Here is an 18,979-nt window from a genome sequence, read left to right as displayed (position 1 = left end):
GTGAGGGGGAGTGGAAGAAATCAGGTGTGTATTGAGGTTAAATAATACAGAGTGTGGGAAGGTATGACTCTTGGCCATATGAAGGCTTTGATACACAGCAGGTGGGGTCAACACGTATAGACAGTTTTTTGTTTTTTTTTTTTCCTCCTTTCCTTGATGTAGCTACTTGTGAAAATAAGGAAGATGGGAGGTGTTACATATGAGAAGAGACCACAGGTTGGGTTGCTGCCCTGGTGACTTGCACAGGGTCATTGTACCACAGAGGGAAAGGAAGCAGTGCACCACCAAACAAACTTAATCTTTCAGTCGTGCGTTTATTTGCATTTCATTTATTTCTCATTCTGAAGTTAACCTGGCCAAATAGCCAGTATGCCGTGTGCTTGCTGAGGTGTTGCAGGTTTCTTGTTACAAGGGCTGTGGAGGTTGCAGCATTGACAGGTCTTCTCTTTAGATGAAGTTGGAATGGTAGTACATTGCATGTGGAGCCTCCGTGAAAACTTCAAGCAAGTCAGTTTCCGTAGGGCGTCAACCAGAGCATGCAGCCCGACAGCCAAGTGGCTGTTTAATTTCTTAATCTGGTTGCTCTGGATGTTGCTCTAGCAGCTCTGAATTGCTGTCTCTGAAGATGCTGCTATCTTGCCACTGACCAGACAGGGGAGTTGGGCTCCTAATTTTGGCCATCTGACCTGTGCTAATAGCAGATGTTTGTGGTAGGTGGGGTGAACACCTCCCTCAGCATCTAATGAGACACCTCCTCTTCAGCTGACTGAAAATGTTCTGCTTCACCACCCTGTGTATAATGCATGTTGCTGAACTCTTTCCAGGGCACGTGAAATGGCAGCAGATGACAAACGGTCTCCGACGCTGGATTCTGCCAGTGATCTACCTCGTTCTCCTAGCAGTCCATCTCATCTCACTCACTTCAAACCCCTGACTCCTGACCAGGATGAGCCTCCTTTTAAATCGGCCTACAGCTCTTTTGTAAATCTCTTTCGCTTCAGCAAGGGTAAGTGCTCGGAGGAACATGTATATGTGGATTTTGCATCCTGTTGATTTTACTGATGGCCTCTGCTGCTGCATAAACTTATAAAATCACCTCCAAACATAGGAGTATATTGTAAGACTACTGGCCAGTCAGATGGTGAGCCAGTCTTTTGCAGCTTGCTCTTGGGTAACATAGCAGAGCTGTGCCATGGGAGAAGACGGCCAGCATCTTGCAGTTAGTACTTGTGGCTGCCAGTGAAGGTCGGAGACAAGCTAGTCTGCAGACAGTAATATATATAGCTTCTTATCTGGGTGTTTGGATGTCCCTTGTCTTTATGAAACTTTCAGGGCTAAAAGCAGGAGTAACCCTCTGTCAGCCTATATGAGCGAAATACATGTCTGCCATTTCAAAGCTAGTTCTTATTCCAGACTTACTCAACTCCTCACCTTCCTGTGTGTCTTGTAACTTTATTTGGGTGGCATACAGCTGAGCTACAATAAAGCAGCGTGCTTATATGAAGTCCATTCTTAATTTGCATGGCTTAGGTGTTCCCAAATGGTGTTATGAAAGTTTTCTATATTTAAAAAGTCCTATTTGATGTTGGCCTTTGTGTTGCATGTGTCAGGAAACACTTGTGTTTTCAGTAAGCAAGCTCTTAAAGAACTGAGTTCTTGCTTTTTCCTTCTTAGATGAATCTTGCATTATGATATCTTGCAATCTTGCAGTATGATATTTGCATCATACTGTAAATATCTTTGCTGGAGATAGCAGCCTGGTCTCCTGCTTTTGTGTAGTGCGTTCATTTTCCAGCTCTGTCAAGCATACGTCTGAAATGTTTGGGCTGGGGAAAAAGGGAAAAAATTAGTTTTTTGCGTAAGTAAACTGATCTGTTAAAAATAATTACTTCTTATGACTGCTGTTAGTTTGTACAGTAGAATATCACCTGTCCTGATTAATTTATTGACAATAACATGAATTTGGTCAGTATTGGCTTCATTTGTTTGTCTCTGGTAAATGTAGCTGGAGTCAGCAAAGTATTGTTTTGAAAGTATGGGAAAACAGCTTTGAAACAGCACACAAAATGGGCATGTTGCTGGAATCAATGAGAACCTGTCTATACTTGATCCTCTGATGGGGGAGGGTGGTTTATTAAAGACTGCAGTAACTGTAGTGTGACCACAGTACTGGCTTCTAACATAACTGAAAATCTCCTCTCAGGGCAGAAACTGATAATAAAAGGTAACTATTCCATATGTCAAGAATAATTCACATCTGCCATTTTTTTTAATCACTTTTCACATTAGGGATATTTCTGCAATAGCTTGAGCCTTGCCAGACAAGTTCTACATACTGGCCTATTTCCACATTTTTATGCCACTTTTCAGACTAAAAATTCATGTCCTTTTTATGTATAATAATGATCCAAATGAGCTGTTCATGAGGGTTTTGCATGTGATACTGTTTTTTTCTGTCACATATGAACCATTGATTTCTTGTTCTTTTTGTCACCTCCAGATGATGGCAGGCTTTCATCCTCAGCAGAGAGAGCAGAGGCAGCACAGGCTGATCCACAGTCGCTGAGTGGTGGCTGGTCCAGTCCTCAGCATCCCACCAGAGCTCAGTCTCTGAGGTCACCAGTTCCTTACAAAAAACAACTATCTGGTGAGCTGCAAAGAAGAGCTTCTACAGCGCTGGGTAATTTCAACTCTTTATGCTACAAGGGAATATTGTACCGGCCAGTCTGGGATACTTTGGAGTGAGGTGAAAGGAGGTAACAAAGGGTTCATTATGTAGATTGATAGCATAACTTTTTGGTGAGCTTGAACTTTGATCTCAGGATAGTCCCGCAACATTTCTCAGTGTTCCAGCAAGACACTGTTTGTTGTTCTGCTGTTTCAGTTGCAAAGCACTGGAACAAAAAAGCCTGCTAAAACATGTCCAACATCTTAAAACCACTTGAACCTTGATTGTGAAAATCTGTGTTGTCTTGAGAGACTTCAGTTTCTTAACAGCTACAAGCAGACTACAACTTCAGAGCTCACACTGAATGGGGTTGATGTTGGTGTCTTCAAGGAAGCTTTAAGTGCATTTTTTTTTTTTCTTGTAGCTGTTATGAGGGTAATTGAATAGGTACTTGTCTGAATCTTTTTATTTGTAACCTGGGGACTATTATCACATGCTGTGCTGTATTTCTTGTAGGTGGAATGGGAATAAAATGTCATCTCAGACGTGCAACTGTGTAATGGCATTATGAAAGGCTGGAAGAGCTTGTTAGTAGATTGCAGGGATTCCTGTTGAGATCTTCTTGCTTGTTGTTAGCAGTTTAAGGTAGTCTTGAGCAAACTGCTAAGCTGGGTAAAGATCCTGTACCAGACAGTATTTCAAAGATGATGGTACTCAATGCAAACAAATCTAATATTAAATATTGTTAATTTGTGTGGGTTTTTCAGAAAAGTGTCTAGTCCTGGTAACCGTGCCTAGTATAAACAACTTGTATTTTCATCTTTTTAAGTTATTTGCATTCTGTCTCATTGGATATGTTTATCATTTTCCTCTTTCCCCTTCAGTGCTGTTTGTGCTATTCAGCTGTACCTGTCACAACAAACCAAATAAGTCAGCTTGTTTGATGTTTTTTTTTCCTTTCTTAAGCTTTTTCTCAGGCACCCCAAGTACGGCTGTGTGCTCTTGACTGATTTGCCAATTTACCTTACTTCATTCTTAGTCACCTCTTGTAAATCACTTAAGTATTATCTCTGGATTGTCAGTTAGAACCCTTGAGGCAAGGTAGGTCATTTGGTACATAAAAGGCAGGAATAATCTTCATGTTTGACATTCATCGGCAGTAGGCAGTCAGGGAACTGAGATTTAGTCAAATGTGTGCTGCAACAAAACTGTTGCTGCATTATTCCAACTCCTTTTCAGGACCTCCCTGCCTGTCCTTGGGTTTAGATGAAAGTATGTGTAGAAAAACATGACGTTGAATCAGCCTGGCAAGGAGTAAAGCTAGACCAAGTAAGACTTGCTGACTTTTTGAAGAGATTTCTGTGATATTGGGTACTGAGTGGCCTGACTCATGGTTGAGTACCTTATCCCAGATGTGCTACTAACCTTGGTGCACTGGGTCTGGCTGGGATGGAGTTAACTTTCTGTCCCCACAGCAGCCTGTATAGTGCTGTGCTCTGCCCTTCTAGCTAGAACAGCCTTGATACCACACCCAGGTTTTGTCTATTGCTGAGCAGTGCTGGCACAGCACCAAGACTCCCTCTGCCCCCCCCACAGCCAGCACACTGGGGGTGGGCAAGAGCAGCTGACCTGAACTGAGAAAAGGGTTATTCCGTACTGTGTGGTGTCACACTCAGCAATAAGAGGTGGGGAAGGAGAGGTGTGTGTGCGTGCATGTGAGCTCTTGTTATGAAAACATCTGTCCTCACAAACAACCACTGTGGGAAGGCCCTGCTTCCCACAGTGTGGCTGAACATTGCTTGTGGATGGGAAGTAGAGAATAATTGTTTTCTTTCTTTGCTTCAGTGTGACCTTTGCTTGTGTTTTTTTTTTTTTTTCTCCTCTTCCTTTGCTTGTGTTTTTTTTTTTTTCTCCTCTTCTTTTTTTTTTTTCTTTCCCTGTACTTAAATTTTCCTTATCTCAATCCATTAGGATTTTTTTTTCCCCATCATATTTTCTTCTCCCCACACACCTACTTTGAGGGGTAGGAGGAACTGAGAGACTGGCTGTGGTCCTCATTTGGTACTCTTAACAAAGATGAGTTGTGTAATTCAAGTAAAAGTCTACAGGGTGGGTGGGGAGGTTTCAGAGGGGCTTTTCAGGTCCTTCTTGCTGTATTTGAAGAGGGAAAAGGCCTTGCATCTTCCCTCTCCCAAAATCAGCCTTTCTGTTGAAGCAAGCTTTAGAAATTCATTTTTCTTGCTTTCTTTCCTCTTAAGAGGTGCTGAATAAACAGACCGTTGAGAATTTCTGAATATGGAACAGAAGAGAATTTTACTTCTGCCATTGCAGCTGGTGCTGGGTTGCACAAATAGTCTTAGAGATTATTCTCAGTAAAGAATCACAAATATATTTATAGCTCCTATCACAAGTATTTTTCTTTGCTCAGATACCAAAGGGTTGAAGTAAGTGATGTGATATACATAAAAAAACACCTAGATGTGTAGATTGACTCACCCAGTCAGTTCAGTGACAGTGAGGTGTCTGATCTAGTTGAGTTTTCTTGCAACCTCATATCTGTCAGTCTCCAAGTGTTCTAGGCCTGGCCATTACTCCTAAGAGGTGCTTCTTCCTAATCGCATGGGCAAGTATAGGCAGGAAAATGTTTAAGTCCCTCACGAAGGTCTCCCTAGCCTCCTTGAGTTTAAATAACACACCAAGTTTAAACAAACTGAAATGAATAAATAAAAGACTGAGCAAGGCTGCTGGTGCCTCTAAAGAAAGGCAGAATGCAATTGCTCCTGAAGATGCAAGAAGATGACTCCTATCCCAGTCTGTCCCTCAGCCAGCACTGTCTGTGCAGCAGATACTTCTGGTCCTCGGGGACCGTGCTTTCTGACAACTGCAGGTGCAGAATAAGAAGGGATGGTGGCTTTTGCAGGAAAGTGTCTAGCATCAAATATGTAGCAATTCAGTCGTGTGCTTCCTTGTGACTGCTTACACCAAAACATTATAATAGCATCTTCATGGCTTTTGCAAAAATAGGAGAAGTTGCTAGATACTGGGTTAGGTCAGAGATGTTTTCTGGGTTGTGTGGCGGAAGAACCAGTACTGAAACTCTGCACTGGCTTGTGGCCTCCCTCTAGGGTAATCTGTTGTATCCTTATTTACAGCAGTAGGGTGCTGGAGAGCTGGAACCACTTCTACAGAGGCAGCGTGCCCAGCTGGCTGTACTGGAGTGTGTGTGGTGTGTGCGCCACCTCTGTGTGCTGCCAGCTGAGTGCTTTCAAAGTGCTGAAATGAACCCAGATAGTCTGGTACTGAGATGATGTCACAGCTTCCATTTGAAGGAAAACTAGAAATGCTGACTTATTGGAGATGGGGGAATTGTTAGTAAAAGCAATTCTAGCTTGTCCCCCGTCTTTCAGGATAATTCTGTTGGTGCTACGAGATTGTAGCAGACTGGCAATAAGATGGAATGGGAAAGGGGCTTAGCAGGAGTAAGGAAAGGCCAGCCAATACATGAGGGGGAAAAAGGCCTGAGGAAAGCCTGTGGTGGCTATTGGGAAGCATAAAGTACGTGACCACAGCCTCTTTTCCGTTGGAAAAGGCCTTGGGAAATGAGGTATTTCACATCTTCCTCGAGTCACTGACGTACAGTGTTCGAGCTGTCAGAGTGCACTTGAATGCGCAATTATGTACTTTGGCAATGGATAACTAGAAAGCAGTTTGGGTTGTACTAGCAAAACTGTGGCATCCCTGGCAGGGTTGATTTTTTAGTGTTGAAACTGTGTGAAGCTGCCTGTTCTACATCTGCAGGTAGTGTATGGTCAGCTGCCTGTAAACTGAAATTACCAGTTAGGTTGCAACAAAGGAGTTACTGTAGTATTTTAAACTTGTCATTCACCTTAAAATGAATAGCTGGGATGGTATTCCAGGTTCCCAGAACTGATCACTGTTCAGATGAGGAGAAAAACATGTAGTGTTTCAGAGGGTATGTTTTTTGGTTTTCCCAAAAAACTTTTCTGCTTTGAATACATACAGGAAGGTTGAGGCTTACTGTTGACGTGTGGATGTTTTTTGGATCTGTAGGAGTTAATTTTTTGCTTATGGAGGACAAATAGCTTAGAAATAAGCCAAATTGGAAATATAAGTGTGGTTCCTTTCATATATCGAGGTTGTGTTTAGTGAATGTACAGATGAGAAAGAAAAGGATAGAAAACATGATTGCTGCATAAGCTGGTTGTCCTGAAAAGACTTTGATGTTGGTGAAAGTGAAGGTGATTTTTGCAGATTTATTGATGAAATAAGCAAATACAGATGTTTATGCTTTCAGTACTGTAATGGTAAATCATGTATGCATTAACTAAGAAAGTGACCGTGGTGCTTACAGTGGTGGAGTTTGAATCAGGAGCAAGTGTTAACCTTGCTCCTTATCAAGTTAAGCTTGACAGAGGTGAATCCTTTTGTAAGAGTGGTGTTTTAGACAGAGTGTGTCCTGTACTGCAGGGACTATAGTTTATTCCAATAATTTCCTGACAATGATTTCCTGAATTGGAAGCAACATTCCTGGAAAGAAGATACTCTTGAAAAGTTACAGCAGGAAAGTCCAGGAAGTAAATGCAGCATAGACCTTTTGATAGAAGTAAGGAGGAGCCAAAGACTTCTACAGTATTATTGTTTTCTTGAAATATTAAAGTCACTTTATTCACCCTAAAATATTCAACTTGGTCCTGCCAAAAAGTATATTTATTTATTTTTTTCAATAAATCCCAAGTGGCTAGCCATGAAACTGCATTTAAGCACTCTAGGGTCTCTTTAAAATCCTCTGTGTATTCTTTGTTGCACAGAGGTCACTATGTGCATGTGTGGGTTGATTAACTAAAAATACCTACTAAGAACCTGAAAAGGAGGCACGGAATCCCACTGTTTTAATCACATTACTCTAAGGGCTTTGATCTCCTGCCCAGAGAGGCACAGCCTGCTTCTTGCTGCACTGCAACAGTTAACACCCTTTTGCTAGCACTGCTGTCAGCGTTCCTGCTGACATCAGTGGTCTCTAAAGCAGTAAACAGAAAGCCGCCATGTCTGCTCCTCCTGGGCTCGGGAAATCAAAATGAAATGCTAGTCAGATGGAGAGCAGCGAAGCTGGTAAGGAAGTTTAAGCTGTTCAGGAAAGTTGTCGATATAGAAAAGTGACTCTGAAAACGTTTAAATGTTAAGGTAAATACAGCACTGTCTGCAGATCCTTCTGGAGAGAAGGACCATTTTTGCTTTGAATTATTGCTGTACTAATTACGATCAGGAATTTTGTAGGAAAGAAGTTATCTGTTACCTTCTTATTCAATATTCTCTTTGGTATAGTTAAACAAGAATACCTGTACAAATTCTCAACAGCTCAGCTTTTCTAAAAAAAACTTTTTCAACAAAAAAAAGTGCCTAAACTTCTGGATAAATGTTATTGTGAGTTACTGTTTTGTAATAGAAACTGAGTATGGAGTCCTTAGACTTGCTGTAGTCATGTTTAAGTATGTTCAGGTTAAGGCATTGGCTTATACCAGTCCTAGAATGAATGTAGAAATTATTACACTTATTTTCTTAGTATTAATATCCTAGAAGGCATTTTTAAATGCCTTCAGTGCTTTCTAAATGATCACAAGATTCCTACTGTAGGCTGAATCTCACTTTTCTTCTGTAAAAGACGTTTTTATTCTCATAATTTAAATCAGTTCTTGTAAACACTTAGAGAATAGGATTTTAAATGTCAAAGTAAGCTATCTGGCATTAGAAGCTCCTTTTGGGGAAGAGGAATGTAGGGCAAGAAATAATAATACACACTAACTTTGTAATGTGCATATATATGTGTGTATATATATATATATATATATACACACAAACATTTTTCTCTCTAATGCACTTCATATTGTCATGTAAATAATGTAAATATGTATATGTCATGGAAGAAATATTACTGTTCTCCCTTCCTTTCCAGACAATCGAAGGAAAGTGGAACCACCTCTTGGAAGTCATGATCCTCGAACAGCAGTTCAGTTAAGAAGCCTCAGCACTGTCTTAAAGCGCCTCAAAGAAATCATGGAGGGGAAGAGCCAGGTACTTCTTTTAGGAGGGCTTGTAAGCCGAGGTATCTAGAAACTGAACGGTTTACTGGGCTTCCTTGAGCTTTGTTTTTGGATACATCATGCAGATTTTTTTATTTAGATGTATGAAGAATGAGTGAATAAAATCAAAACTTACTGTGTGAGCCCAGGGGAAACAAATTTAAGTGGATGCTGACTTCTGACGTGTCAGAATCAGAAATCTGACAGTTGTTCAGTTTTCTGAACCTGGACCAGATGTTCTCATTTTTCATTCCTTCCCATTTCTGTACTACCTTGTCTTGTATTTCCTGACTGTTTTCCTCCTTGAAGGAAAGAAATGGGAGGAAGTGAAACACATTGACAGTCACAAGTAGTAAGAATTCTGGGAGTGAAATAAATCTACTTACCGTGGTAATAGATATTCAGCAATATTTGCTTGAAAGTCTTGTCCTATTAACCAATTTGATTCAAATGGCTAAGGGTCTGGTGGTTGCTACTGACTTGCTGCTTTTGCCTCCCTCTCCTCTTTTGGATGATGCCTTTAAAAGGAGGACCTAGTTGAGAAAAGAAGCCACAACTATTTATAAGTCATGATATAAATAGCTGTGTCTGGGACCAAGATGTGAGGAAGCAAAAGTAAAGGGGGCTTATAAAAAAAAAAAAAAAAAAAAGATGGAGAACAACTTTTTGCTTGGGCAGTTAATGAACAGGGCAAGGGGGAATGGTTTTAAACTAAAAGAGAAGAGATTTAGATTAGATGTTAGGAAGAAATTCTTTACACAGAGGATGGTGAGGCACTGGAACAGGTTGTCCAGGGAAGCTGTGGATGCCACATCCCCGGAAGGTCAGGTTGGATGGGGCCCTGGGGAACTTGGTCTAGTGGGTGGCATCCCTGCCCATAGTAGGGGGTTTTGGAACTAGCTTTTAAGGTCCCTTCCAACCAAAGCCATTCTATAGTTCTATGAAAGTACATTTAATCAAATCGTTTAAACTGGAAAAAGGCTTTTGGCTTGATATCTTCTACAGGTAGACTTTGAGTAAACTCACTTAACTTTCAGTCCTTGCTTGTAAAAATAACTGTTTTGTCAGAGTGGTATTTTTGAGGGCAAAACTCAAGCCTTTCATTGCAGTGAGCAGTACAGTGAGGGTGGCCCCTACTAATTTTTCAACTTGGGTCAGCTTCTGAAGGCACTGGAAATTCAGATGTCTTTGAGGCTGTTGGTGAAGTTAGTGCTCAAACAGGCAAGATGAAACAGTAAATGAATGAGTTTAGAACTGTCTCTGGAAGCTGTCTGTTGTCAGTATCTGTACAAATGGTAATGCCTTGCTGCCTCTGCCTGCAGCTATGTCTTGCTTGAGTCACTTCAGGCAAGAGTTTCTTTCACTGTGGAGTTGGTTTAGTTCTACAGAAGACCACTTTACTATTGTAGAAAGCATGTCAGATCCTGAAACGTGCTGTTCAAAGCAACCTTTACTGCTAACAGGGGCCAGACCTCTTTTCCGAATCCTACCTTGAAGGCTGTTCCTGTCATGAATGTTGGTTCCAGTGTGAGTGAATCAGAGAGCTGGAAGGTGTCTCTAGTTTCCTGCCTCCTTACTTCTCTCTAAATACAAAGAAACCAGCAATGGCAGAGTTTCTGAACACCCAGCCATGTGCAAGTGTGGCAGAGTCAGCGTGGGAGGGATGGTGGGCAGAGGCTCCAGAAGCTATGCGCTGCTGCTTGGAATAGCCCCTCTGTCCATGTGGCACAAACAGAGACTTGACTCATCCTGCAGAGCCACAGCAAAAACTGTTTATTGGGGTCCCCACCAGCTTTGCAGCAGTTCCTTGGCAAAGCTTTTCTTTGCATCTTTTCCTGCTTGAAGTTTAATATTCGTGTTAAAGGTTTGTAGACTTTCTTGAACAGTTCTGGACTCTTTCTGTGTGAGTTGTCTTGAATGAAGAGCAAGAAATTGTTGTTGTGTTAATCACAGATGCTTTAGCTGCTAGTTAAATTTTGAGGCCATGTCAAACTTCACTTTGTGAACATCCAAAAATAAGCCCGAGTTCAGGGTATGCCTTTTTTCCCTTATGTGAAAGTTGGAGTACAGATAAGCTTTATTTTCTGTGCTTACTCCTGGTTTGTTTTGAGAAAATTCATGCAGTGTTTTCTCTTCCTAAGAAAAATCACACACATTCAGTTCCTCTGAAAAGGCTAATTACCAGAACTGAACTCGAGCAAAGAATGATTCACAGTCAGAGCCATCATGTGACCGCTAGCAGTTGCCTCCATCCATGGTGATTGTGTCTGCTGTGCTCAGAATTTTAACAGAGATTTGTCCTGTTCTTTTTTTATAGCTACAGTAACAAACGGAGGTTTCGCCTCTTTGTTTTCAAACCATAAAAATGAGACAGAACTTCCTGTGGCTGCAGCAATGCTGCATAACCAGTATATGATGTTACCTGCTCAATGTGTATGCCACAGGTGTCTTCACGTGGCAGTTAACCTGGAGTTTTGAACCTACACCAGTCTGGGACAAGGGTTTTACAACTGTTTACTGTTCTGAAGAGTTTGACCGTGTAATAAAACTTTTTTACATTTATCCATAATTGTTTCAAAGTACATCCTAATGTTAGCTATTGGAATTATCTTTGCATTGAAAATTCCTGATAGCTTAATTTACCCCGGAAAACTGAACTTCAGCTGATTTTAAACTGTGCTGGTTGAAGGCCTGTTGTGCCAGGGGCAAATGAGAAAGAACAATTAATACTTCATATTTTTGCTGCTTCTTGACCTTTATCTACACTTCTTGATATTTTTTTTGCTTGTTTATTTTGCTTTTCCTCTCATTATTTGCCTCTCATGCTGGATCAAGAAAGCAAAGGCTTATTAAATGTCTCACAGCTAAGAACTGCTGTAGCTTTCTGGCTTCTTATAAAACCCCATGAAAAATTCTTTCTGTGCATGTATGTGTTTATACCCAAGAGCGTGCACATGCACAGATGGACGTGAATAAGTGATATTGTCATTTTATGTGCACAGTATACAAAGCAATCATCAATGTAAACATGCTTTTTTTATTCACAAATGAATTTTCTCTGCTGCCTTCCCTTGTAGGACAGTGACTTGAAGCAGTATTGGATGCCTGACAGCCAGTGCAAAGAATGCTATGACTGCAGTGAGAAATTCACCACCTTCCGGCGGAGGCACCACTGTCGACTTTGCGGACAGATCTTCTGTAGTCGATGCTGCAATCAAGAAATCCCTGGAAAATTCATGGGCTATACAGGTAGGGTTTATTCTCTGAGACATAGAACATTGTCCGTGTGCTCAACTCTGTTTGGACTACTGCATTTTAGATTTTGACATCTGCTAGAGATGTTGTACGGGTCTCTAGCAGTCTTAGAAATAAGCATAAGGAATGACAGGACTTAATTCTACTGTTTTGTCCATGTGCATTGGTGGGTTGTGCCATATCTGTTTGTTTGTAGCAACACTGTTCATGATGACAAAACAAGTAAGGCCATGGTGTAACAAGGATGTTTGCTGCAAAAAGTGTGCCCAGGTAAAAGCTATGCTTAATAATAGTAATTTTAAAACATAATGGGCTGTGTGCTCTTGTTGAGGGTGAGAGAAATTTCCGATACCAAATGTGAGACATCTCCTGAAGGAAGTCCTTACCTCCAAACACTGGCTGGTAAGTCATATCTGACTGGCTGTTGTATCATGTGTTACCCATCATTTGACTCAGAGAAAAACCCTTAGTGTATAATTATTTGGGGTTTTGCTCTTTAAGGGAATATGAGAACTGGACTTAAATATGCAAAGAGGTTCTGAAGCAGGAAATCATTTTTTTCCCCACCACTGCACACCTCTGATCCTGCAGGAACATAGCACTCTTTGTTCCTGTTCACTTACACTGTCTGGTTCCTCTTTTCATAGGGGATCTCCGAGCCTGTACTTACTGCCGCAAAATAGCCTTAAGCTATGCACACTCCACAGATAGCAACTCCATTGGAGAAGACTTAAATGCTCTGTCAGATTCTGCGTGTTCTGTGTCAGTGCTGGATCCTGGCGAGCCTCGTACACCGGTTGGGAGCCGTAAAGCTAGCCGCAACATCTTTCTGGAGGAGGATCTAACCTGGCAAAGGTAAGGTGAATGGCTTCATGCTAAGCTCTAGAATCTTAACTGTATTTTCAGGCTGTCACCTGCTGAGACAAAAGCTGGTGGTTTATATTTGGTAAACTTAGAAGCATTTGTCTTGTCAAAAGATTCTAGTCTTGTGCTTGCTTTTAATATTCTCATCAAGTTGAAATGTGAAAACTTTTCTAATGGAGTTTTAAGCTATTTTCAGTTTTTCATTTAACTTCCTGAACTTCCTGAAGCATCGGTTCTATACCAGTGACAGAGCAGAGGTTTTGGTATTGGTGTATGGGTGTGGGTTTTTTTTTTTTTTTTTAATCGCTTCTAACCACCACTGTATTGACAGAAGTCAGTGTAACACTGATAAGTTACTTGTCAGGTTCGTGATTGGGCAAGAGAACGTAAGAGATGCTCCCTGTGTAAATAAGAGAAATGGTGGCAGTTGCCATCTGTGTCAGCTGAAGGGACAGCTATAAGGGTTCTTTGATCTCCTCTCAAAATATGTTTCTTTCTATCCCTCTTGAATTAGGGAGTTTTTATTTTTGGAAGATAAGTAAAATAAGTCAAGGTCTTCAGCAACTAACTTGCATACTGTTTGAGTAGAAGTACTATGTTCTTTTAATATGTGGGGGAGGAAGAAATAATCAAATATGGTGTTTGTGCTCATTTCCCTAAAAACAGAAGAGCAGTCAAGTGTGAAACTACTGAAGACACTTTGATTCAGAGCCTTTCTGAGGGCTCTGGACCGAGGGGCAACATTAGTGATATATGTCTCTTTCAGGAGAGCTCTTCTAGTGGTTCTGAAAGTATGAAAGGAAAAATCTCAGCGGGAACCATCTTTAGAAAATGTGCTGACTACTACTTTGCATATTGCTCTTCAGAGTATGGTGCTCCTATATGGAAGCAATGAAATAACCGGCATAAGGCCTAAATAAAGGGAAGTACACTTAGTTTAATGTCGCAGTCATCCAAAGCAGCGTATTGAAGTGCTTGGGATAAATACTACCACATTTTGAATTGGGGAATATTGTGTGTTCAGAATGCTCTTTCAGGTACAGAGTGATAGGAGGTATTATTACTTCTATCTTCTGATCTGTTTATTAGTATCTGTGTCACTCAATACAACAGATTCTAGTCATGGGCATGTACAGAAAGTATTTGTCTTTATTATGGGCAATTTATAGCACTGGAGGGCAATGGTGTCTTTTTCTTGAAAGGCTAATAACTGTTGCTCTTTTAGAATGCTTAGTCTTGCTGGGAGACCCTGCCTAAACATGATCTGTTTTTATCTATGAGAGGGACAAAGACTAAAATTAGGTAGTTTATTATTGCTTAAGGGGGATTCAGTGTTTCTTCAGTGCTTGTTGCTGTTAAAATGAAAAACTTCACAATGGGCTGCAGTGCTTTTTTAATTCTGCATTTGGTAAATTCCTAATTGATCTTCAGAAGTTTAAATTCAGGACATCAAACTTAAACTGCAGCGCAGTAGAAAGTGGGAACTTGGTGCTCTATGAAAGCAAACCTTTCTATATGTGGTTTCTTTATGTGAAGTAGTTTGCTTCAGAAGAAAACTTGGAGGTTAAGTCTCTTCCCAAAATGTATATAAGATGAGGCTTATGCCTCTACTCCCGTTCTGTGACGCAAAGCAGTGAGAAAGGCATTTAGGAGAGTGCTGCTGTGTTTACTTGTCTGATGCTGCTCTAATCTTTGAAGTGTTACAGCATAGAGGCATAGCTGCCTGCTTTAACTAATTTGAAGGGCCGTGTCCTTTAACAGCCAAGGAGTAAAGTGGGAAAGTACAGCTAAGCTACTCAGGCAAAGTTGTATTGTGTATGTTTTCTCGTGAAGACCACTTATTATGCTGGTAACATGTCTGTGACCCAGAGCACAGCCAGCACAGCTGTTATCAGCTGGAGTGTGGTGACTTTATCTCGTAGTTTAACTAGTAGGAATTTATGTTGTAGGTCTCTGTACATCTGATCTCCTCCTTCCTGGGGTGGAAGGAAGAGGGCAAAGGTGATAAGGATAAGGTTAAACAATTACAGAAGCTTTTCTGTATCTTAATAAAAGCTGTTTAGCAATAGCTGCAGATAGCATTGCTTGTATTGCAAAGATGAGGTGTTGGAGATGGAGGCAATGCCTCTACCTCCAAAGCACAGAACAGTAGCATGTAATAAAAGGGAGAATCTGTAAGAAATGGATGTAAGAGAAGAGTGCAGAAAAGCAGGTTAATATAAGAGGGTTGAAGAGTTCAGGACTTGAGTCTGAAAGGAGACTTAAACGCTGTCCCCCTGATTTCATTGGCCAACATGCAGGGAAAGATTTCCTTATCTCACTGATTTAGCTATAATGGGTGTGAATATGAGGTAGCATTATAAGTAACTGTATTTTAATTACAGCTGTTCTGATGCTGCTGCAAGTGACAAGTCTTTCGAACTTCTTCAACATGATCTTTTCTTTTTTTTTCCCCGTACAGTTTGATTCACCCAGACTCTTCAACTACCACTTTGTCTGCACGCCTTGGGTCTGTTCAGGAGGATGCGGGGAAGTCTCCGGCTAGAAATAGGTATACTAATCATATCTGTGCATTTCCTGTTCTGGATGCAGTCCTAGCACACTCTTCACTGTAAAGTCTGTATTTTGGGTCTTGTTTTTACTGAGCATGCCGTTACATATCTAAAACGGGACTCCCTGAATTTGTATGTAATGGTACAGAAAGACCACTTATGTACATGAGACCTTGAGGGTACTTTTCTGCTTCCTATGTGAATTGACATTGTCTACTTTAAAAGCATGTTTTCTTCCTACATGCTACAGTAATAGGATGATTCTAAGCTGGCTGTGGCAGGCCCAAACTACTAGTTGAAATTAACATTTAACTGTATGCCTATTCATGATCTAGCTGTAGTATATAATATCCACTAAATACATTTGAGTCCTGGATATAATTGGTGTTGATAAACACACAGATATGAAATGGAGCGTGACTGTTCTAGCCTAGCTTAATGTTCTTTCATGTAAATTAAAAATCCCTGCTGCTTACAGATAGGCGACACAGTTAAAGTAGCTCTTGTGAAATAAATGGGAGGAATACTTAATAAGGGGCTTTAATGTCAGTCTCATGTTCCATGTAAGAAGGAGCTGTTCAGCTACATTACTCTGCCAGACTGATTTATCAGTTCTAATTCTGTTCAACTTCAGAACATCTGAATGGTAGAAGACAGGCAGAGTTTTAGCCTCACTTGAATGCCTAGGACAGAAAAATTTTGCCCCTTAGTATCAATAGTATACCCCTAGTATACGTCTAAGTGTATAAGAATGTGTAATGCCAACATAGTTGCCTTTTGATTCTGCATACATGACTAAAAAGGAACCAAGTAAAACTTTATCAGCCTAGTATTCCTGCTCCAAAAAAAAAAAAAAAAAAAAAAAGAGAGAGAGGAAAAAGTAGCTGTTTTGAGACTATTGTACTTTCAATGCATACTACCTTGCTGAAGCAATGCCACCCTAATTCAGCTTTTGTATTTCACACTTGGGCTTGGCCATATTTTCCATTGAGAATTCTTGGAAACAGTCAGAGTATCTGTTAAGCAGAGCTTGCTAATTGGCTGAGTTTCATTCCAAAGACTATGGGCTGGCAACAGTTCTCACTACTGAGACTACTGCAAGCCTCTTGGGTCAGTTCAGCATTGAAATTTTGATCTTCCCTGTTGTTGTATGCAGAAATGTTCTCCATGTGCACTCCTTACAGCACTGTTAGCATTACTGGCTTATGCTGCATGTTTGCAGCTGCTGTGTGATAAGAACTTGCACTCTTGTTATTCAGAGGCTTAATCTAGCCATGGGATATTGGAGCAGAGGTTATTTGGAGTTTGTATGTGCGTTTGTAGCTTTGCAATGATTATTGCAAAACGGTATGTTTGCATTGGAGTGCATAGCCCAGATTTCCTAACAGTTGAGCTTAAGATCAGGTGAATGCTCTGTATCACAGAACAAGGAAAATTGCCAGCTGGACAGGACTCCAGGTCCAGCAGACAGTCTAACAAACTTCTGACCACTGCAAACTGTCAGTCATGTATTTCAGAGATGTGAAGAGAAGGAATTTTGAATGGTTCAAGGGTAGGGAGAATGTCTGTGCCCTGTGACAGGGATCCTGGTGTTGGCTGCCCTTTCTGGCATCTGCTTTGCGTTCAAACAGCTGGACCTTCTCATTATTCAGCACCTCATTCCTTTCCCACTCTATTCAAATGCAGGCATGTATGAATTGCTGTGCCTAAACTTAGCACTTTGTAGAAAACAGATAAAGCTTTATAAGAGTTTTCATTTAACTTGGATGTTCCGGAACAATATACACTTGCTTCCTAGGGATCTGTTCTTCTCCTTTTACTGGGAGGGAAAAAGGGGAGCTTTAAGCAATGTCTGTACCGAGGAAGGAGAACAGCGTCAAGGAGTTAAGCTCCTTCTGAGCATGGTGTAAGATCACTGCCTGCTCCCATGAAGCAACTCACAATGAACACTCACACTTCAATCCTTCTCCCTCGTACTTCAGGTCAGCCAGCATCACTAACTTGTCGCTGGATCGCTCGGGTTCACCGATGGTGCCTACCTACGAGACATCCGTCAGCCCCCAAGCCAGTCGCACGCATATGAAGGCAGAGACCAGCGAGGATGAGCGCAAAATCCTTCTGGTACTTCTCATGTTTCTTTTTGTCTTGCTCTGTGAAGGCAGTAACATTCGGCTTCCTTGTATCATTCAGTGGGAGAATCTTGCTGCCTTTAAGGAGCCTTTTCTGAGTATTGTTACCTGGACCTCTCCTCCAGGTGGTGCAGAGAATATTGATACTGCTTTGGGCTTTTCTGTCCTCCTGAAGCAAATCATAGTTCTGTGTGGTGTTTGCATAAAGATGTGTAGAGTTGTAGTCTTGGAAAGTGTGTTAGTGTGTGGAGTTGGTAAACCATAGCTTTGTGTGGATTCAGCTTGCCACAAGTGCAGTTGAAACCACATGATCTGATTCTGTATATCTCCACGTTCGTTGTAGCCTACATAAAGGGGAATTTTAAATGGTTGTTTCAGAATGTTATACCCTGATGAATGATTTAAAGCTGTTGGAGCTTATTGGACCTAAACAAAACTTGGCCCCTCCCCTTGTTTGCAGAATGAATGTAAATGTTTTTTTAGAAGGTCGTTGTAACATACTTGTTCAAAGAAAAATCAATGTGTAACAACAAAGTGTTCTAAGTAATTCTATTATCTCCTCCCTTCTGATGGGAGCACTGTAGGTGGCAGTTATTTTACAATGTTAAGTAGAAAATGGTGTTCCCTTTTGTGGGGAAGAGAAAAGTTTCCAACAAATGAGGCAAAACAAGATGGAGCAAAAGGGAGGGGACTGCTTTTTCACACTCAAAAATTCAAGATAACCTTCCTGATTTTAAATGACAACGGAAAATAAACTTGGCAGGTATTTCACAGAATGAATCATTAAATGGCTTGGGTCAGAAGGGACCTTAAAGATCATCTAGTTGCAACCCCCCTGCCACAGGCATTTGTCTGATGTCAGCAGAATGTATGTAAGTTGAAACACTTCTGGGTTGCACAGTTCTGTAAAGAGGCAGCCATGTGAGACAGAAGCATTTTTAAGGCATGTCTTTACAGCCCCTCTGCCCCACACACAAGTTAATGCAGAAAAAGCAAAATCTAAAATGCTATGAATGCAAGTTGGAGCAAGATGATCAAGTTCCAGTGCATTTCAGCTTCACATTGTGTAATTTTGTTGTTCGTTTTGTTAGCTGGGGGAAAAGGGGCTTGGTAGTATCACTTCTGTTCATGTAAGTACATGAAGTAGATGTAGTGTTAGTTAATGTCGGATTTGCTGTGAATTCCCACTGTTTGTGTAATGCCTTTAGCATGTGGGGCTGACTTTGTATCAGGACGTAATTGAAAGATTAGCACACTGCATTCAGAAAACTAATGAACTTTGCTTATGAAACAGCGGGTAGGGGGAAGATGTACTTATATGGAGTAAGCACATACTACTATAAAACAGAGGTCACAATCCTTGAGTTGAAAGGATTTGTTGTGTTCTGCCAGTTTGTCCAGCTTTCTGAACTC

At 40.9% G+C, this 18,979-nt stretch overlaps 1 protein-coding gene across 5 annotated transcripts in view; it reads left to right on the top strand.

Annotated features, from left to right (window-relative positions):
- PIKFYVE (phosphoinositide kinase, FYVE-type zinc finger containing) overlaps positions 1–18,979 on the top strand; it is a 61,951-nt gene that overhangs the window by 1,351 nt on the left and 41,621 nt on the right. For 4 of the 5 annotated variants that reach the window (XM_027461473.3, XM_027461474.3, XM_005016817.6 and 1 more), the window contains exons 2-8: positions 825–1,006; positions 2,501–2,680; positions 8,640–8,758; positions 11,844–12,015; positions 12,669–12,876; positions 15,347–15,436; positions 17,420–17,558. In XM_027461473.3, the coding sequence (XP_027317274.1) occupies positions 835–1,006; positions 2,501–2,680; positions 8,640–8,758; positions 11,844–12,015; positions 12,669–12,876; positions 15,347–15,436; positions 17,420–17,558 (1,080 nt within the window). In that variant the 5' untranslated portion in view covers positions 825–834. Of the gene's footprint in view, positions 1–824; positions 1,007–2,500; positions 2,681–7,657; positions 7,799–8,639; positions 8,759–11,843; positions 12,016–12,668; positions 12,877–15,346; positions 15,437–17,419; positions 17,559–18,979 lie in introns of those variants that run through there. The other variant, XM_013096867.5, reaches the window with a different exon arrangement.

The sequence above is a fragment of the Anas platyrhynchos genome, chromosome 7 (genome assembly GCF_047663525.1).
Source record: "Anas platyrhynchos isolate ZD024472 breed Pekin duck chromosome 7, IASCAAS_PekinDuck_T2T, whole genome shotgun sequence".
In the NCBI taxonomy this organism is placed as follows: Eukaryota; Metazoa; Chordata; class Aves; order Anseriformes; family Anatidae; genus Anas; species Anas platyrhynchos.
The sequence above is the reverse complement of the archived record's forward strand: the minus strand, read 5'-3'. Positions and strand labels throughout refer to the sequence as shown.